The sequence below is a fragment of the Arachis hypogaea genome, chromosome 12 (assembly GCF_003086295.3).
Source record: "Arachis hypogaea cultivar Tifrunner chromosome 12, arahy.Tifrunner.gnm2.J5K5, whole genome shotgun sequence".
NCBI classification, from domain to species: Eukaryota; Viridiplantae; Streptophyta; class Magnoliopsida; order Fabales; family Fabaceae; genus Arachis; species Arachis hypogaea.
Window position 1 is genome coordinate 59,803,860 of NC_092047.1, and position 22,808 is coordinate 59,826,667.

The 22,808-nt window shown below is 32.1% G+C and overlaps 1 protein-coding gene and 1 long non-coding RNA gene across 2 annotated transcripts; both read left to right on the forward strand.

Moving 5' to 3' along the window:
- Positions 1-7,796: 7,796 nt before the first annotated feature.
- Positions 7,797-12,214, forward strand: LOC112727421 (flavanone 3-dioxygenase 3-like). The gene is made up of 3 exons (XM_025777158.3): positions 7,797-8,159; positions 9,813-10,060; positions 11,322-12,214. Exons 1-3 carry the CDS (start codon positions 7,908-7,910, stop codon positions 11,917-11,919), a joined length of 1,098 nt encoding a protein of 365 aa, XP_025632943.1. The 5' UTR covers positions 7,797-7,907; the 3' UTR covers positions 11,920-12,214.
- A 7,972-nt stretch (positions 12,215-20,186) lies between these two features.
- Positions 20,187-21,234, forward strand: LOC140177314 (uncharacterized). The gene is made up of 4 exons (XR_011869141.1): positions 20,187-20,496; positions 20,677-20,859; positions 20,976-21,063; positions 21,155-21,234. It is a non-coding gene; the product is annotated as an uncharacterized lncRNA (long non-coding RNA).
- Positions 21,235-22,808: the final 1,574 nt, after the last annotated feature.

The following is a 22,808-nucleotide window of genomic DNA, read 5'->3' on the forward strand; positions in this document are numbered from 1 at the left end:
CGGGATTGGCTTCGATCCCTCTTTGTGTTAGCATGAATCCTAAAAATTTTCCTGCCTCCACCGCGAAGGCGCACTTTGCAGGATTTAGTCTCATCCCGTGCAACCTTATGGTGTCAAAGACTTGTGAAAGGTCAGACAAGAGGTCGACTTCTTTCTTGGTCTTTACCAGCATATCGTCGACGTACACTTCCATTAAGCTCCCTAGGTGAGAGGCAAACACCTTATTCATCAGCCTCTGATATGTGGCCCCTGCATTTTTCAATCCAAATGGCATGACCACGTAGCAAAAATTAGCTCTGGGGGTGATGAATGATGTTTTTTCCTGGTCTGGCTCATACATCGGGATTTGGTTATACCCTGAGTAGGCGTCCATGAACGATAAGTATTGATATCCCGAGCTGGAGTCCACTAGGGTGTCAATACTTGGCAGTGGGTAAGGGTCCTTGGGACATGCCTTATTTAGGTCGGTGTAATCGACACACATTCTCCATTTACCATTTTGTTTTTTGACTAGCACTACATTGGCTAGCCATGTTGGGTACTTGACTTCTCTGATGAAACTGGCTTCTAGGAGCGCTTGTACTTGCTCCTCTACTATTAGGGCTCGCTCTGGGCCGAGCTTGCGTCTTCTTTGTTGTACAGGTCGTGACCCCAGGTAAACCGAGAGCTTATGGGACATGAGTTCGGGGTCTATCCCAGGCATGTCGGAGGCCTTCCAGGCGAAGAGATCGGAGTTATCTCTTAGGAGCTTAATCAACCCTTGTTTTAGGGTTTCCCCTAGGTTGGCCCCTATGTGAGTATTTTTTCCCTCCTCTTCACCGACCTGTATCTCCTCGGTTTTTCCCCCCCGGTTGTGGACGCAGTTCCTCTCTAGCCCTTGCGCCTCCGAGCTCTACTGTGTGGACTTCTCGGCTTTTTCCTCTCAGGTTTAGGCTTTCATTGTAGCATTTTCTCGCCAATTTCTGATCACCCCTTACCGTAGCTATCCCCGCTGAAGTCGGGAATTTCATACAAAGGTGAGGAGTGGATACCACCGCTCCGAGTCGATTAAGGGTAGTTCTGCCAATTAAAGCATTATACGCTGACCCTACATCGATGACTATGAAGTCTATGCTCAGAGTTTTTGATTTTTCCCCTTTTCCAAAAGTGGTATGGAGGGGCAAAAATCCTAGTGGCTTTATTGGCGTGTCGCCTAGTCCATATAAGGTGTCGGGGTAGGCTCTTAATTCTTTTTCATCCAACCCTAGTTTGTCAAATGCGGGCTTAAAAAGAATGTCTGCTGAGCTTCCTTGGTCTACTAGGGTTCTGTGGAGATGAGCATTTGCTAGGATCATAGTTATTACCACTGGATCGTCGTGTCCAGGGATTATTCCTTGCCCATCTTCCTTTGTGAATGAAATGGTGGGGAGGTCGGATGATTCTCCTCCGACCTAGTAGACTCTCTTGAGATGTCTTTTGCAAGAGGATTTGGTGAGTCCCCCTCCCGCGAGCCCTCCTGAGATCATATGGATATGTCTCTCCGGAGTCTGCGGTGGTGGGTCTCTTCTATCCATATCGTCTCTCTTTCTCTTCCCATGACTGTCCGACCTTTCTATGAGATATCTGTCGAGCCGACCTTTCCTAGCCAGCCTTTCTATCACATTTTTAAGGTCGTAGCAGTCGTTTGTGGAGTGACCATATATTTTATGGTACTCACAGTAGTCGCTGCGGCTCCCCCCTTTTTTATTTTTAATGGGTCTGGGGGGTGGTAGCCTTTCAGTATTACAAATCTCTCTGTATACGTCCACTATAGAGACCTTTAGAGGAGTATAAGAGTGATATTTTCTTGGTCCATCGAGGCCGAGTTCTTCTTTCTTTTTGGTCTCCCTCTCTCTTTCTTTTGTTGAGGGAGGGTGACCAGGTCACCAACTTAGGTCTCTCAGCTTAGCGTTCTCCTCCATGTTGATGTACTTTTCAGCTCTCTGCTGTACATCACTTAAGGAGGTGGGGTGTCTTTTGGATATGGATTGTGAGAATGGACCTTCTCTAAGTCCATTGACTAACCCCATTATGACCGCTTCTGTGGGCAAGTCTTGGATCTCTAAACATGCTTTGTTGAACCTTTCCATATAGGCTCTTAAGGATTCTCCGGCCTCCTGTTTTATTCCCAGGAGGCTTGGTGCATGCTTTACTTTGTCTTTCTGGATAGAGAACCTCATCAAGAACTTCCTTGAGAGGTCTTCAAAACTGGTGACAGATCTTGGGGGAGGCTGTCGAACCACTTCATTGCTGCTTTTGACAAAGTCGTCGGAAAAGCTTTGCATCGCGTAGCATCAGAAGCATCAGCCAGATACATCCGACTTTTAAAATTGCTCAGATGATGCTTCGGATCAGTGGTTCCGTCGTAGAGGTCCATATCGGGGCTTCTAAAGTTTCTCAGAACTTTTGCCCTCATTATGTCCTCACTAAAAGGATCTTCCCCCCTAGGGGCGACTCTTCTCTACCGTCATGGGAGTTCTGACCTTTGAGGGAGGATTCTAACTTTAAGAGTTTTCTTTCTAACTCTTTTCGTCATTCCATCTCCTCTTTTAGGTTCTTTTCGGTTTCCTTTTGTCGCTCCCTTTCCTGCTCTAGCTGCTCGAGGCGACTGTGGACTAATCCCATGAGCTCCGTTGTATGGGATGGTCCTTCCTTTTCTGATTCGCGCCCCTCAGAAGAATTTACCTTCGGATTTTTTATTCCGGAGGTGCCTTCCCTGTGTTGGTCATTGGCTTCCTGGTGAAGGGTCTGGTCTGCTTCATTGTTTCCAGTGTTCAGATTCTCTTGTTCGGAATCTGTCTCCACATGACCCTCTTCAGGGGATCTATCCGCCATCACTGGTTGATCTCTCGGGTCCCCGGCAACGGCGCCAATGTTACGGTGGGTAACCGGAGATTAATGGGCTAGACGGTGTTGGTTGGCCCAAACGTGTGAAGGAGATAACTTTCGGATGGATCAACAACTCGGTGCCCTATGTCCGACTTGTGCGTGTGGAGGAATGTGGGGTGGTACCTGCAAAGACACTCCGATGCCTAAGTTAGCAAGGGTGTGAACAGGTTTAGAGAGTATTGGGACTTAAAGATACCTGAGGAGTGTCAGTGTATTTATAGTGGTGAACCAATAACCACCGTTGGAGTAGTGCCACTTTTCTAGGGTGTTAATCGTCCCTTTATCTTAGGGAAGTTAAGATATGGCTCGTGAAGTGGTTAGAGAGATTCTAAGGGCAGTTACTCATTCAAATGAGTGCTTATCTGCCAGTTAATCCTCGTTCCCGACTTCTTTAGAGCAAGTCGTGACTAGTTCCGACTTCGTAGCGGCTAATCTGGTGAAAGGTGAGGCCAACCCTTTGGGTTGGGCCTTTTTATTTGGATCTTGGGCCTTATTCGTTGGGCCAGGGTATGAACAGTAATTATATTTTTGTTGTAGGAATTAGATCAAGAGAGTGAGATTCTCTTACCAAAAGAGTTAGGAAGTAGGTCTTCTGGAGTGAACAATAAAAAAACATGACCTTGCATGATAAAGATTTTATGTATTAAGGATTATATGTTAAGACGTATTATTGAAAAATATTACTTTGATACTTTATTTTTGGATTATGACTTTTCAATTATGACTTTTGGATCATGTATGAATTAAAAATCATCTTATGATGTTTGATTTATGGCTATGCCTTTTGGTTATTACGAATTTTAAAATTCGCGTTCCGAAAAAATCACTTCAAATAGGTGGTTTCAATCTTATTTTAAAAAGCATTAAATTGTCATCATAATTAGCTACAAACAGCGGTTAAAAACTATCATTTTAAACGAAAACGATGCTATTATACCCTTACAAGAAATAAGGGGTTTAGCCACACAAAAAATCGTGGCTAAACTCTAAGATAACCGTAGCAACCATACATTGGGCACGAAAGAATATTTGTGGCTAATCGGGGGGTTGCATTTTCAATTTGCCACGATTTTAACGTTATTAGCCACAGTTTTAAACATCGTAAAGACCTTTAAAGAGCCACAATTTGTATATCATTATCCACGTATAATGCCGTGGCTAAATACTTTGTGCAGGCCGGATTTTTCAGCTACAATTTTTTTTGTGGCTAACGCTGGATTATTTAATCACACTATTTTCGTGGCTAACTCACTCTATTTTTCACATATAATCCGTGGCTAATTTGTGTTAGTTTGCTCTAATTGAAAAATTTTATTAAATTAAAATTATATTTATATATATAACATTAATAACAAAAATCAAACTTTTTAAATATATAATATCTAACATTTTTTCATAAAATAATAATAATAATAATAATAATAATAATAATAATAATAATAATAATAATAATAATAATAATAATAATAATACAAGTCTAAACTTATATATAATAAGAAATAAAAAATTTTTTAACATAAATAAAATAAATTATAATCCCTTCTAGGATAAATATATTTAAAATTTCAACTATTACTTATTAAATACACAAATTAAATGTCTGGCATATCACTGGATAAATTAGACACTTTATCACTGTATTTTGATAACAAAAATTTATATAGAGCTGCTAACTGAATCTTGCATTGGTTTCTTCGTATCCATAGCTTTTTCTCTAAAGTTTCAACTAATTTCTCTAAATTTATCACACGTCCTACATTTTCAGCACCAAAGACTTTTCCAATTTACAGCATTGCTCAGCCATTACACCCAAAAACCATACGAATAAATTTGCATCGTTATCTCGACTTTGTCCATGCCCATCAAGTTCCATAATGTCTTTTTTATCATTTTTCAAATGCCAAATTTAAATTGTTGTCCTTTTGCCAGTTGTGATTTCTCCCGTAGAAGTATCTACAACTGAATACAAAATTGAATATAAAAGAAATAAATTAAATATTAGAACTCAAAAAATCACGTAAAAAAATTGAAATTTCATATACCTTTGACATTCACGATTAAAGGGTCATTCTAATCTTTTTTTATAGGTACAGGTGCTTGAAACTTATTTGGTCCAAATCTTCTGCAAATTCTTCATTGTTGACATTCTGTGGTTATAGTAGTTCTGTTAAACGGGCCTCTCCTAAATTATTATGTTTTTGCTCCACGAAAAAATCTGCTAAAAGAAACCAACAAATAACACCAAATTTAAGAAAGAAAAAAATCGGTATTTTGAGTTTGGAGGATACCCTATCATATGATAGGGTTCATATAATGTGGTTAAAGAAAATGCTTTCAGGTGCGGCACAAAATTAGGAGTTAAGAGACAACGTGAATGATGGGAAGTTATATTGGAATTTGTCTGTGATTACTTTAACTTTCTGTCAAAAACTACCTTAAGTTAAGCGCACATTAAAATTTTAAATCTTAAAAATTCAACTTGGTCTTTAGATCATCTTTTAACTTTCTTTAATCTTAAAAATATTTCTTTCTATTCTACTGTTTATTATCTACTAAATATACTTTAAATTATTTTATTTTTAATACAATAGTTATTTATTTATTTATTTTTTAATGGTTAAATATGATTAAAAATTTAAATTTAAATTTAAATTTTGAGTCTGTAATATTTTTATCTTTAATTTTTATTATAATAACAATAAATAACCAAAAAACTACTTTAATAAATACATGACTCTCACAATCTCTCATTTCATGCCGTTGATAGTTAACGATTCAAACAATGCACTATTATTTAATTATTTACCTATTATACACCAAACAATATAATAAGAGTTATATATTAAGTAAGTTTTGCAAATATTTTTACCTAAAAAATTTAATGTTTAATAAATTTTAATTACTAAATTAGTTACTAAAATTTTATTACATTAGACAAATTAATTATCACATAAAATTGTTATAAGAAATTTTACAAATTAATTTCTTTGTTACTAAATAAAATTGCAAACTTTTATACAAGTGACTCATAAATTAATTATATTAATTTTTGTATAACTAAAAATAATTATAAAATAATTAATTAATGGAATATACCAATTAAATAATAGTATAAATAAAAAATTTAATTCATAATTTCATAAAATAATTTTAAAAGATAATTATGCATATAATAAGAGTACAGTACTCACAAAAATATATAGTGAGTACTAAACTACGTAAATAAAAACTAATTTTTTTTAATTTATCCTCATTTTTTTAAATTTAAAAAATGATAAAATAATTATTTTTAATAAAAACTAAATTTTTTGTTATACTTGAAAATTATTGAACTTTTGATTATCTATTCAAATTATATTATTTTAGCTAAATAAATTTTATCTTTATAATTAACTCAAATATTAGAATATTATCTTTATTTTTATAATTTTTTGTTTTATCTAAATTTATTTTTTATATTTTTAAATTTAATTTCATAAATATGTATTAATGCCAGAATATTTAAAAAATGATACTATACATTAATAAACTTATTTAAAAAATTAATTTATTCAAAACAGGATAGTCATGCCACGTTAATGTAAGCAGGAAGTACAGCTACAAAAAATATTATTTGTGACAAAGGGTTAAATTTTAGCCACTGTAATAATGTTTCGTGATGAATAGAAGACACGCTCATTTATTTTTATCATGATTTAATGTTCGTAGTTAAAATTTGGTGGCTAAACCCCGTTTTTGTGGTAATTGGTAAAAATGGTGGATAGAAACTGCCATATTAAATGAAAACGATGCCAATATATCCTGGTAAAATATGGCGAACCACCATTATAAATAGATATGATGCCACTATATCCTAATAAAAACGGCGGTTATTTAAGTAATTTAAAAACGGTCATTTTACGTGGAAATAATGGCAACCGGAAAAAAATCACCGTATTATTCATAAGTAATTGCGGCGTTTTTTAAAAAATCGCCATAATAATTAAAATGGCGCCCAAAATATTGACTTTTTTTGGAGGCGCTGTTTTTGTTAATAATATCAGTTGGAATCGCCGTAATTTTCAAAAAAAAAAACTGCCATTTTAACTTTTTTTTTAATAATAATTTTACTTGAAGTATTTTTAGGATATATATATATAATTCAATTATTTTAGTTGAATTATAGTTAAATTAATTGTACTATTTAACCTATAAATGAATAACTAGAACAGGTGAATGACCAACTCCGTTTTCCAATGTTGATAAAATGTAAAGAAGAAGACAAGTACACAAAATTTCATGTTAAAGTACATTATTATGTACGTATCTGTACTAAATCTAGTCACATTCGAATATCTCTCGATTCTGAGTATTCATATATCAAGTATCTCAAAACCACCATACCAAAACAAAAACCATGTCTATCGTTTCAAGCTGATTTAGACGAATTTTGTCTCTTACCTGTGTCTCCATATGTTAAAGTATAATAAGTTAATAACATAAAAAATGGTACCATATGCACATATCTCAACAGAAAAACTAACACGGCAGAACATGAAAGCTGCTGTCTTGTTTAAAAATTGTATAATTAATCTTATTGAAGAAACAAGACCAGATGCATATATATATATATATATAAATTCCTATAGTAACCGGAATTAATGAATGAAATGTGTTTTATATTATTGTTCCAATACAATTTGACGCCCTATAGTAACCAGAATTAATGAATGAAATATGTGTTTTATATTATTGTCCCAGTACATTGTTCCAGTACAATTTGACGTCCTATAGTAACCGGAATTAATGAATGAAATATGTGTTTTATATTATTGTTTCAGTACAATTTGACGCTTTTAAATTTTGCAATCATATACGGCAGTCCCAATTCAAAGCATTAATTAGTAATGTAATAACTTAGCTACCAAGTACTATGGCTATAAAAGCATAAATTCTGTTGCACATTATATTCATCATGATTTTGAACTTGAATAAACATACAAATCCATAAGAAGAAAAAAATGGATCATGATAAGAAGGACAAATCAAGGTCATTATTCTCAACAGGAAATAGTGCTCAAGAGATGGGTTTCACTTATGTTCCACAACGTTACGTGATTCCAACTTTGCAAAGGCCCAGTTTGGCACCAAAATATGCTAACGTTGCTGTTATTGACATAGCTGCGCTCAGGAATAATAGCTTGTCAACAGGAAATAGGTTTCGTGTAATTCAAGAAATTAGCGATGCCTGTCGTAGTTTGGGCTTCTTTCAAGTAAGTTAGTTAATTTCGTAAATGTTGAATTAATCTAGATTTTGTCCCATCGGTTTCATTCAAATTTCGAACTCAAAATATAACTTTTAAAAATTTCATGTATATACTAAATATTAATTATTAAATCAGTTATTATATATTTATGTATAATTTAATTTATTTTTAATATATTTATATTTTAATATGTATTTTAAGTTAATATTTAATTTGGTTTTTAAATTGATATGTGAGTACTCTCAATTTAGTATTTGAAATTTTAATTATTTTTATTTAGTCAATTTCAAAATTTTATAAACATGACTTATATTAGTTTTTGAGATAATTTTCGGCATATAAATATTAATAGAGTACTAACATTAAACAGTCAAATGATATGCTAAAATTTGTAAGACCAAGTCATTTTGAATCTGACGCTCAAATAATTTAAAAAGAAGGTCGGATTATTTACTTTGAGAAGAAAAGTTTTAATAAATATTACTTGAAATGTTTTTGTGCTGTTTGAGTGTTAAACAAATACGATGTGACTTTACAGAGTCCAACAAGACATTTGGTTATTCACATTAACATTTCGTTAATATCTAAAATTATCTTAGAAACTAATATAAATCGCATCGCAAAATTTAAAAATTAAATAGAAACAACTAAAATTTTAAAGATTAGATTAAATTTTACATACAAAGACTAAATTAAATATTATTTTTATATATTTTTAAAGATTAGATTAAATATTATTTAAATACATCAAACTGAGTTAATATATTTAACCAATAGTATTGATGCCGGTCAATTTTGTTTTTTTGAAAAAGATATCCAACGTCTTCATGATTCGGTTTTGGTTTTTCATGAATCTAATTAGAAGTTAACTGTTTTCAGCCAATTTTTTTAATTCTAAATTTAAATTTATATTTTAAATATTAACACTAAATTTTATATTTTTTAAAAATAAATATTAAAATTATAATTTTATAATAACAAATTTAATTAATATTAACTACTTAAAATATTTCAGTATAGAATTTTCGTAAGCAACAAATTTATTGGTTCTCAAAAAAATTTTTCATTCGATTTATTTTGGTTCAACTATTTAATAAATTAAATAGGATAATAATAACAAATTTGAAAAAGAAGTCATGACTTCAACTCTTGGAGTTAATAAAATAAATTTTTATAATTATATAGGGTGAAGGATATTTTGAAAAACAATTGCATACTTAATCTTTTTATTATTTATATTATATATACTAGTATATTAATAAATATATTACTTCATATTAATCTATCTTTTCAAATATGTATAATAATAGAAAATATCAAGTTAGTTAAGATGGTAAATACTTAATATTTATTTAACGAAACGGTTTTAGAAATATATTTTTCATATATATATTAAAAGATATTTTAGAAAAGAAAAATAGTACACCATTTCTCTGTTCTATAATAATAATAATAATAATAATAATAATAATAATAATGACCTAAATCAATATTGACCTAAATCCCAACAAAACATCACAAAATTGAAAATTATCATTATTATCATTAATTTGGAAAAAAGATTAATTTTTTTTCTCTAGGTTTAGTTTCATAATTAATAACTTTAATTTGTTGTAATAGTAGATTTGCTTACACGGTTGAGTTTGGAAACTGATTCAGATTGTAAACCACGGAATAAGTGAGTCAGTGTTGGAGGGAGCAATATCCGTAGCATCGAAGTTTTTCGATTTGCCGACAAAGGAAAAGTTGAAATTGGGTTCAAGTGATGTGCGCAAGCCAGTGAGGTACGCAACAAGCTTGAAAGATGGGGTTGATAAGCATCAATTTTGGAGGGTTTTTCTAAAACACTATGCTCACCCCTTGAACGATTGGATTCACATGTGGCCTGATAATCCACCAGACTACAGGTATTTTCGTTAAAAAAACATCCATTTCTATGTGATGCTTTGATATTATTTATGCACATCTTTTCTTAAAAAAAAAAATTAAAGTTAGAAATTTCAACTAAAAATACCGGAAATTGAAATAAAACTACTGAAAACTTTAATTTGGCGTCAAAATTTCATTTAATGGATTCGTGTAATTCTGGTCCCTTTTAAATTTATTCAAATAAAAAAGTCTTAAATATACGTACCTTTTTAACCATACATAATTATCTTCATTCCTATTATTTTATTCATTTGTGGCATTCATCCAACTTCAACGGTGGTGTGTATATATCACCCGACATACGCTGTGTGATCTAAACTAGTCATTGCAACTATATGACATCTCTTAACTTTTTCTTTTTGTATTTTTTTAAGTCATGAGTTGGAGTTGCTTCAATGTTCCTCTCTCATTCTTCTGTCGGTTCGGTTCCATGCATGTCTCAACATCAACAATGCATGTGCATGCACGATAAGTTTTATCATCTTAGCTAATAAAAAAATCATTTAAACTTAATACCAATATTAATTTTATTCATTCTTTACTATATTGCTAGTGCAGTTAGGAAATTTATAAGGAAAAACTAATAATACTTAATTATCAAATAGCATAAATTTTAGCTGTGTAATTTTAAATTTTGAATATTTAATTTTTCAATTTTCGAATGTCCAAACTTTTTGTTATTTTCCTAAAATAATTTTACATGTATATATATATATATATATATATATAAAACAAGCAAGTTTAATATTTAAAAGCGAAATTAATTTTTCTCATAGTATTTCTTAAATATATTTTTATTTTATGTTTTACTTTTATTACAAAATATTATTGAAAAGTATTTTACTCACGGAGAACAATCAATTTGTTTGTAAACAAAAATTGGTCGACAAAAAAAGAAAAAATTCGTGGATAAATTTATTGGTAATTTGTTATTTTTATAGTAGTGAGTAATTATTTTATTGTCGGACAATAAACAATCTACGTAATTGGATCTAGTTTATATATATATATATATATATATTAGAAGAATAAAACTTAGATATGTTTATTAACCTTGCAGAAAAGCTACGTTGATTTTAATATAGTAAAATTAGAAATATTTAATTTAATTTTTATTATTAATTAATTCTATTGTGTAATGACATAATAAGGTAAAATATTTGTATGTAAGGAATTCAAATTAGTATTTTATAGTTAGAATTTGATTTGTAAAAAATAAAAGTTTGGAGATTATTTTAGGGAAAAGATGGGGAGATATTGTGAAGAAATAAAGAAAGTGAGCCTAGAGGTGATGGAAGCAATCCTAGAAAGTCTGAAATTGAAGGCATCAACAACACCGGCTCTAACAAAAAAACTTGAAGATGGGATGCAAGTGATGGCAGTGAACTGCTACCCACCATGTCCAGAGCCAGCTATGGCCTTAGGCCTTCCACCACACTCTGACTACAGCTGCCTCACCATCGCGTACCAAAACTGCCAAGGCCTTGAGATAATGGATTCTACCGCGTGTTCTTGGAAGTTAGTTCCACATGTTCCTTATGCACTTCAGGTTCATATCGGTGATCACTTTGAGGTGCTAAGCAATGGTTTGTTCAAGAGTGTTGTCCATAGAGCTACTCTTCACAGGGACAGGACAAGGTTCTCCATTGTTAGCTTGTTTAGTTTGGGAATGGATGATAAGATGGGGGTTGCTGCAGACCTTATTGATGATGATGATGAGCATCCAAAGAAGTACAGGGAAAGCAGCTTCAGAGATTTTCTTGATTTTCTTGCATCTAATGACATTGCTCAAGGGAAGAACTTCATTGATACGCTGAAGATCCAAAAGAATAATTAGCTGCTGGGGTTGTTGGTGAGCCTGGGTTAAGGAGGAATAGAAAGGGAACCCAAAAATTTTGCGCTACAATTCGATTTGTGTTCAAGACTCAATTGGATTTGTGTTTCATTTCTATCTACTTGTTGTCTTAGCTAATATGAGAAGATTGATCTATTGTTGGTTCGTTTAGCTTGTCTCAAATTTGGAAACAGAGTATTTGTAGTTGGTCCTATTAATAAACACAATAGATTAGATGTGCTGAAGTCTTACTTTACTTTGAGTAAGTGATCATAATCCATTGAGAATCTCTTTTTTATTCTTTTAAAGCATTCTTTACAAAACTCAACCCATGATAAGGAGAAAAAAGAGATATTTTCATAGACTATTAATCCATCTTCTTTTACATTGCATAATCATAGATTAATAGTGAGATTCAACAACTACGGCGGAGCTTATAAAGCACGAGCACTTCGCTGAGTTGTCATATTTGCGTGTTGGATACAATACGCATCGATACTTATTCGACACGCGTATTTATTATGTCTAACCGTGTCTTAATTTAAAAAAATAAAAAATAAAGAATTCTTCTCCTGACATACTTAGACGCACCTAAATACCATCACGTATCAGCATGTTCAGTCTTATTCTTAATATGTATTATATATTATTATTTATGAAAATAAAAAATATTTTAAATACTTTATATAATTAAAATAAAATATTAAAAATAATTAAAAACTAATTTATATTTTAATATTAATAAAATATAAAAATATCGTTACGATTTATCTAAAAATACTTTATATTTTATATATATGTGTATCTTATAAAATTTTAAAATTTGTGTGTTAACATGTTCCGTATGGTATCGTGTCCGGTGTCCGTATTAGTGTATATGTATCATAGCGGGCGGAGCTTTATTTTGGCCATAAACCCAAGGTTCTAAAAATCGGTTTGAACCGGTCGAACTGTGAACCGTTAAAGTTTCCGATTCGGACAGAAGTCATAACCGCCCTTTTTAAAAACCGTTATCGAACCGTCGAACCGGCTGGGAACGGCCAATCGAACCGAACCGGGACCCGGCCAATTTTCAGATTTTCCGTCAAAACCTAATCCTCTTCTCCCGTCCTTGAGCACTCACTCACTCACACTACCCGCAGCAAAATCTGGCCTTCGAGCTCCTCCATGACTCTGTCACTTGCTCTATCCAGCCACTGCCGTGCCACCCCGCTGTAACAACTGTCATCTCCAGCCACTCTCCCCCAAGCCATTCCCCCAATCCTCAGTCCTTCCTCTCTCAACTCTCAACCTTAGGTTACAATCTCCCCCACCGCCGCAAGGCTCGACTCAGCGTTAAACAATCGGTGCGTCCGCCTGTATATTCTCCTGGTAGCCCGTCGTCCGTCGTACGTCGTGGGTCGTCGTGCTCATTGCCTAGTTGACCGTCGCCCTCACCTTCTCATCACTAGCGTTCTTGCTCCTTCTCCCTTATACTCTGCTCATTGCTCACTTCTCAGAGTCTCATACTGAAAGTAATAATTATTTTCTTGCCTTTTTTTTGTTCATTTGTGGTTCAGATTCAGAGATGTCCCTTTCCTCCTTTGCTTGATTAGATTAGTATGATTTAGTTTATTCATTCTAGATCTTGCTTAGGTTTTTTTTAATGCTTAATCACTTAGAGGATTTAGAAGATTTAGAGTTATTTTTTATTGAATTTCTGGATTTGAATTTTGAATTTGTGCTTGATCTGCAATTTCTGTTTGATTCTTCTTACTGTTGTTGTGGTTGAAATTCAAAATTGAAATCTGATTCTTCTTCTTCGTCAATTTCATATTCTGGACTTGTTGATTTGTGAACTGATCTTGTGAAATTGAATTTGTGATCTGCTGTTGGATTTGTTGCTAAATTGCTTGTTGAATCTGAATTTGTATCGATTTCAGCCTCTCTTTTTTCTTGAATTTCTGTTGATGCTACTGCGAGTCTTGTTCTGTTGATAGCTGAGATTTGGTTGCTTCTTGATCGATTTGTGGTGGTTTCTGTTGTTGCTTTAGTCTAGCTTTAATCTCTTCCCACTCAATTTTCCATTCTGCAATTTCATTCCAGCAAATTTCTGGCAAGCTTGGACGCATATCCGGTTAGTAGCGATGATAGAACGCAATTTTGAATGTTTCCAAATTGGCAAATGGATTGAGCGCCTTCCATAACTGAACCATCTTAGAGCTTTTCCTTTCAAACCTCTTTCTACCTCTATGAATCTCTGCTCCTCAGGTGTCCATCCATAACCATCTTTTCCATCCAATATTGAAAATGTATCTTCAGATTGTCGAGTTATTTTTTTTCCTTGAAAAATGGAAGAAACCTCTAAACGAGAGCACGAATATTAGAACTCCCTCTTTGAGTTAGGGAGAAAAACTCCAAATTGAACCAAGTTCAATATCAACTCATTAATTTCTTTAATACATTGATAAAAGTCTCTTATCTATATTCTTAAAACCCTAAGTAATTCTAATGGGCATAACTAGTACTCTTCCTAATATTAAATCGTAACATGTAGTGGCCATTGTTTATGAATATCAGAAGTATGCAAAATCAGCAGAGGATGCTGTTGCTAATGTTCTCAGAGCAGGTGTTTTATTTGCCATTTTCATTTGAAGTGGATAAATGGTTTCACTGAATTCAATTTTTGTGATAAAATTGTGAATATGAATAAATATGATTGATGACAAATTTGGATGTTGGCATTTTATGTTTAGTTGGTTGTTTTTGTTATTTGACTTGAGTTTGTATTTGAATGAGATCATAATATTCTGGTTTATATAGTACTTTTAATTTGGATGATATTTTAAAGTTTATATTAAACTATAATTATGTTTTAATGTGTTTATTTATATTTTATTTATTATTTTATTATAAAACGATTTTTTTGGTTCAATTACAGTCGAACCGATTAAACTTATGAACCATTAACTAATAACTAGAGCGGTTCGATAATCGGTTCGATTTTCAGAACCTTGGATAAACCATGGCCCCCCAAAATATTTTATAACAAAATTAGTAATAATATTGTATATGGTATTCTTTGTCCAATAATTTAGTTAGTCATTTTTATTTTTCCAAGTCAACTGCATGAACATCTGAGTTCGAATCTTTGTTCTTTTCTCATTGTATATACTTATATACTAGACGCGCTTATGCAGTTATGAATCTCTCCAAAGTTCAAAGTGCTTTCATTCTTTATCAAATGGAGAATTGAAGATTGACTTAACATTATGGACAGTGGCGGAACTTGAAACAAAATTTTGGGGGGGCCAGATAGAAAATAATTGTCAAAATATTTTTAATATGAACCCCATTTAAGATAAGCTCGTCTAATCTCATCTCTCTGGTTTGGGTGATATTGCCAAATTTAAAGCCGTTTTTTCAAGATCTCGTTCCAAAAAGTTAAGGTTAATGACGCCAGGACGTCGCTTGGATCACCAATCTTGGCGAGGTTAACAACCCCACTATGGTGACATAGTTTAGATTCACCAATCTTGGCGAGGTTAGCAACCCCACTATGGTGAAAATAGCCATAAACCCATCTTAGTTGGCCAAGCCAAGGATGCACCTCTTACTCTCAAAGAGCCTAGAGGAAAATAAGCACACAACTTATTTCATATTCAAAAATCAACTTCAACTCTATTTCATAAATAAAAGGTACATGAGTTATTTATACTAGTGGGAGAAGGAAAAGCCTTCATAACTTGGACGATGTGGGACTAATTCATAACACAAAATTCACTATCTTAAACAATATGGGACTTGTATTCCCTTATTACAATTAACTAATATAATTAACCTACTAACTCTACTATCCACACCAAAAAGATTTCATTGGCGAATCCATGCCAAAAACCTACACCCACAAATCAAATAAAATTCCACTAAAGCAAGGTGAAGGCCACAAGGACCGACCTTGCTCTGATACCAAACTGACGCCGGGACGTTGCTTGGGATACCAATCTTGGCGAGGTTAACGTCGCTTGGAATACCAATCTTAGCGAGGTTAACAACCCCACTATGGTGACATAGTTTACATTCACCAATCTTGGCGAGGTTAGTAACCCCACTATGGTGAAAATAGCCATAAACTCACATTGGTCGGCCAAGCCAAGGATGCACCTCTTACTCTCAAAGAGTCTAGAGAAAAATAAACACACAGCTTATTTCATATTCGAAAATCAACTTCAACTCAATTTCATAAATAAAAGGTACATGAGTTATTTATACTAGTAGGGGAAGGAAAAGCCTTCATGACTCGGACGATGTGGGACTAAAATATAACACAAAGTTCACTATCCTAAACAATATGGGACTTATATTCCCTTATTACAATTAACTAATATAATTAACCTACTAACTCTACTTGCTCATGCGTCAGTTAAAGTCATCAGATGTAATTTTTTGAACTTTTGAAAGTTATATCTCACTTTCTTTGTGATTTATTAAAGTAGAAGAACTATCTACAGGTGTTGATATTGTAAAAGTTATATGTTCTCCTTCTTAAATATTAGTCTTTCTCTTAAAAAATGTATCAATTCTTTGATTTTTCATTATTATTTTATATAAAAATTTGTAAAATATGTAAAGAAGAAGTTAGAAGGACAAATATTAAAATTTATAATATTTATTGAATTTTTTTTATCAATTTATACAAATACAATAATATTAATACTTATTGAATATTCTATTATTTTTTATTATATAAAAAATTAAATTAAATAAATAGTAAAATATAAAATAATATTAAATTAAATAAATAAAAATATCTATTTTTTATATTTGAACTTAAAGATAGAGAGAGTGTTGTTTATTGAATTTATTAGATACTTTAAGTCATAGTAAAGTATTTAAGTCAATTGAACTATTTTTTATCTTCTGAAAAAGTACTACTAAATTTTTTATAAAAAGTTTGGGGGGGCCATGGCCCCCCCTTGTCTGAACTAAACTCCGCCACTGATTATGGAGTTAATGGATTTTTTTTATTAGAGTTTAAGGGTTTATCCATATCATGGTGCACTTTATTTTTGAAAAAATACTTTTAAAAAATTAAAATAATATTTAAATATTTACAAAATACGTTAATAATTTAAATTCTTTTATCAAAATATAGTAATAATAAATTTAGAATTAATCAACTTAATAAATAAAAAATATTTTATTTTATAAATTATACATAATAAAAAGCATTTTAAAAAAATAATTTAGATATTAAACTATTCTCATATTTTTTTATATAATAAAAAATAAAAGATATATAAAAAATCATTTTAAAATATATGTTAGACACTAAATTATTCTCAAGTATGAACTGAATAAATAAAAACATAATTTTTTTAATTTTCTTGCCTACTTTATTAATGATAATGAGTGAGATCAACCTCTTTTTTGGTTTAGTAATTTTTTTCTGGAAAAAACAACCATTTGTACCCATGAACTTTACGAATGTTGACAAAAGTACCTATTAAAGAAGGAAACTAACGTTGTATCTATCAAAGATGAATTCCGTATGATAAAAGTACCCAAATCCTAAATTTATATTGACTTTTTAATAAAATTCCAGAATTACCCCATCCTTTATCTTCAACTCCTTCTCTTTTCTTTCCCAAATCTCAAACACCTCCATTGCCACTACCTTAACCACCTTCTATTCTCTACTACTCTACTAACCACCACTGCCGCCATCTTTCCACGCTAACAATGACAAAGACGACAACAAGCAATCAGGCAATCCATCCGTTCCCACACAACGCTAGATGGAAAAGCTCCGGAAGTGAGACTGAACCGAGATCCAGCGTGCAAGGTCCTGTGGTGCGATTCAACTTCTCCTAGGTCCACTTCAAGCTCATGGACTCCATGAAAAAAGGTCCTATATTTACAATAGTATAAATTACAAATTCATTATATAATTAACGAAGTTGAACTTTCTCACTCTCCCAAATCACCACCATTATGTGCAAGATTCTTGTGTTACTCACATGCAACTCCACCAAAGTGATCTTGCTAAAGTTTTAATTTTTAGCATCCAAAGGTGCTTCTCCTTCTGATATTGTATTGAAAGTGATGGAGGAAGGGTAGTGATGGTAATGGCGGTAATGGAGTGTTGATAGAATTTGAGATTGGAGAAGTGATGATGAGAAGTAAAATTAAAAGTTAGAGTGAAGTTGTTGTTTATGGCTGTGACAGTGGAGAAGGAGGAAGATGAGGCTGATGGTTGGTGACGGTGGCAGTGATGATGGTGTTGGTGAAGGAGGTGGTAAAATTGATGAAAAGAATAAAGAGATGGTTGAAATTTGTTGAAAGGAGTATTGAGATTAGGGTTAGAAAAATGATAATTTGGAGTTTTTAGGTATTGAGATTAGGTTTTTAGGCAATGGAGGTATTTGAGATTTGAAAAAGAAGAGAGGAGTGGTTGAAGATAATGGTGGGGATAATTCTGAAATTTTATTAAAAAGTCAACATAAATTTAGGATTTGGCTACTTTTGTCATACGGAATCCATCTTTAATGGATACAACATTAGTTTCCTTCTTTAATGGGTACTTTTGTCGGCGTTCGTAAAGTTTATGGGTACAAATAGTTATTTTTCTTTTTTTTTCTGTACAACTGAAACACTAACGCTTTAAGCTTGTAGTAATTTTTATTTCTTTTTTTCTTATATATTTAATTTAACATTATTTTATTTTTTATAAGTCTTTTGATTGAAATTTTTTTAGATAAATATATTTAAACATTCAATAATTATTGTAATTTTTAATATTTATTATTTGAACAATAATTTTTCCATTCAATTCATATATTTTAATTTTTCTATAACTATAATAACGAAAAATAAGAAAATGCAATCTTAAGAAAAAAGTTAATTTTTTTTGGTAGCTTAAAAAATATTAATATTTAAAAACAATTAAATATAATTTCAACAATAGTTATATTTACAATCTTTTATCGATAAAATTATTCATTTATTGTCATATTTGTAGTAAATTTTAGAAATATTTATATTTTTAAATTTTGTTTTAATATAAATGCTATGTAATTTTTCAGGTAAACCCTCCTCCCCCTCCCCCTCCCCCACTTCCCTTTTTCTTTTCAAACTTCGTCAATGTCAACAAGCAAGGCACAACAAAGTTATGAGCTAACAACTCAAACACTACTTTTGCATCTTTCATGATATACGACATACCTCTAAAATATAAATAGAGGTGCACCTTCACCCATAATAAGGGGATCCACTCTCATGTCCACTGCCCCCATATTCCTGTTTAAGTCCGCGTGCCTTCTTAATCCATACTTCGTTCAAGAAGTTTACCTTCCATCAAGGGAGAAAAAATTTCAAAAAGTTTCCACCACACCTTCCATCAAGGGAGAAAAAATTTCAAAAAGTTTACACACGGGTGGCAAATGAAAATGTCTGCTATGTCTCACCTGTTATTTGGTGGGCTAGCTGAGAGAGTTCAAAAACAAAAATAACACAAATATCTAATATAAAAATAATCTTTATAGTAATACAAATGTAGAGTTCATATACTGACGTGGCGTTCATATGTTGAGTGAGTCTTGAGAGTTTATTTACTTAGGCGTTATCATTAGAAATTTTTAGATTTATATTTATAAATTATAAATGATTATTTGTTTAGGTTGTTATTTTCAAATTTTAAATTATTTGTTTAGGTTATTATACTTAAGTTGTTATTTTTTAAATTTAAATGATTTTATTTAGGTTATTTTTTAAATCTTAGATTGTTGTACTTAGGTTGTTACTTTTTAAATTTTAAATTGTTTTACTTATGTTGTTATTTTTTAAATTTTAACATTTTTTTTAAAAATTTGTTGATTCTTTTTAGCACTATTTTTTAAATTTTGTATATTTTTTTTCAAAAATTGCAGCTACATACATAAATTTAAATATATTTACATTAATTTAGAATTTTAAAAATTGTTAATATATTTATTTATTTTATCTGTAAATTTAATTCAAATTTAAATTAAAGTCAATCAAATTTAAAAAATTTTAACTATGAGTCAACTATAAGAGTATAAGTTATGAAATATGTATAGCACCACAATTCAAAGTATATCAAACCCTTTCTTTACAGGCCATGGATTCCTTGCTCCTACATTTTTGTAGGTTTATCATTAACCATCATAAAAATAATTACAAAATGTACCCCATTTTTTTTTGAAAAATTTATTAAATAGATTTTGATCCTTTTAACTTTTGTTATTTATACTTTTTCCCTTTATCTTTTAGTTTCAGATTCAAAGAAGAAGAGAGGTCTGCTAGGGTTTATAGATTCAATTTCAATCAACGCCATTTTCTCATCTTCTTCCTCTGTTGTATCTCTAGTTCGCCTATTCTCGCCGCCACAACACGCATCAGACGCCGCCGCTCCCTGCGTCTGCCGCCGCTCCTCACAGACTCGGAGGAACGAATTATCAGTATCACCACCCTGTTAAATTTCGCAGAGAATAAACGAGAACCAGAGCGACCCTTGATGATACTGAAATAGGACAACTTTTCTCAACCCCACTTCTTGTTGAGGACGACAAACCCAGCAAGGTATACTTTTTCCTCTGCCTTCTTTTCAGTTCGGTTTGATTCTTTTAGAATAGTCAAGATGATGAATTTTGAATCCTTAGGGTAGCTTTTCAGGCAATGATTTTTGCCCTGCTTCGAGTTTCCTTGGTGTTTTGATTTGAATTTGATATGCTTTAGTTATTTATTTTCATGTCTGCTTAGGAAGTAGAGGAAAGTGTAAAAGTGCTAAAAGATGTAGCTAAGACGAGAAAGGTAGCAGCAGAGAAGGTTCTGTCTGTACTTTCTGTCATTGAGAAAGCGAAAATTGATCCTTCTGGCTTTCTTGAAACCCTCGGTGGCAATGAATCCCCTGGGAGGACATGAATGCTAATTTTCACCGCTGAGGTGAACATATTTGTATTACTTTGTGGTTTGCTCATTCTTTGGCTATAATCTGTTTCTCCCTTTGCATGCTTATACTTGGCAATTTATACTTACCATACTTTTGTGCGGCGTTTCAGAAACAATTCTGGTGATGATGAAAGTGTAGGTACGAATAGAAGAAAGAAAGACTCAGCAAAGAAAAGAAAGTTTGCTGATTTCCAAAAGGTTTGCCCATTTCTTGTTCGGTAATATCTATTTCTAACCGTAATAGCTTTTAGTCAGAAGTCAGTTTCAATTTTTTTATGGTAATTTGTAGGAAGAACATGAAGCAAGAAATAAGGTTCCAAATTCTGATAAACTAAGTTTGAAGCGAATAGACAGCGCGACATTTGAAGTAAGTACTTTAGGTTGTCTTATTTGGTATCTGGATGATATCTATCTGCAATCTATGCAAAAAGAGAAAAACACAACTATAACTAAATGAGATGGTGTTTATGTGGTGGTTTTTTAAATTTCATACTACCCTCTGATTGAAAATATTCATGCACCTTCTAGGTTCATGTAAAGCAAAGGCGGAGCAAGGAAGAAAGGTCTGCATTGGCTAAAGTAGGAAGGGAGGATAGAGGAAAATACCTTCCTAGAAAAGCCGCAAATCAGAAAAAGGTATGTTAGCAGTTCATTCTTGTAAATTTTTTTTGGACTTTTGAAATGCAATGAATTTTAACCAAATATGCATATCTTAAACTTGGTAGTTGATTCCATAACTTTTTTTTAAAGAAAGAATAAACTATCCAGGTTATGTGTAAATTTGGAAAGTTTAAAAGGGAAAAATTGATGTTAAATGATTTTGATTGCATTCAACTAAGTTTCTTCCCCACTGTGGTTCACTTTTTGATTGGTTAGGACTTAATTAAATTGCATGAATTAATTTGATAGAATCACAGCTTATAGCTTTGCTGTGTAAATAGATTGTGTTTGTTGTTTATATATTGAATTAGTAGATTACTGCTAGAGTAGGAAGGGATTTGAGCTAATTTAACACGCCTAAGAATCTTAACAAGTCCTTATCTTCAAAATCTTCGTTGAAAATTGCTATGGGCTTGTTCTGTAATCTTTCTGTAAATCTCTATAGAAAAGATAGAAAATGAGAGAAGATTCTAGTAATTTTGTTTGGAGGGAAATCTAGACCCTTCTAATCTGATAAGTTTGAGTGTGTGATGTTTAATGCTGCATACTATTTGATGCCGCGCAAGACGAGAAACTGAGAGAGATTAGATTTCTTGGAGAGCATAATTTCTCATTTGGCTGGTCATGACAGATAGTCACCTCATGATATAAATAATCAACGCCCAGGAATGGTACGTTAATTTGTAGGACTGACTGCTTTTCCTTTAGCCTCCATAATCTTGAGACTAAATTGTCCACCCTTTCCATCTTATTATTGTGTTATTATTATATGTAAATCTGTCTCTCCAAGTAAGATTAACTACTTATATTAGATAACGTTATCTTCCATGTGAAAATTTTGGTATATCTAGATTAATGCATCTTGGTACACATTTTATCGTTTTGATTAGATTTCTTGGTGTTGTGGTTTGATGATTGATGCGCTTTCTCCGCTTTTTGGCGTTCGATTAGGAATTCATTTTTTTCTCAATAGTCAAGAAATTTAATTATGCTTGCAATAAAAACTTAGAGATCTATTCAGTATTTTCATTGAAAATAATTTTATTTGTATATGTTATTGCTTCAATTGATCAAATGCACCAGCTCTGAATGTATCTGCACATACAAGTGCTGGCTTCTAGCCCTTCTTCTGATGATAATATACATACTTTGTACAAATTGTGGTTTTTCCAGATCCTGAATTCATTTAAGAATCATACAGGTATTAGTGCCATATTGCTTAGGAGTTAGGAATATGCGTAAACCAAATGTGTAAGGATGGCTAATTCACCTCCCAGGTTCCT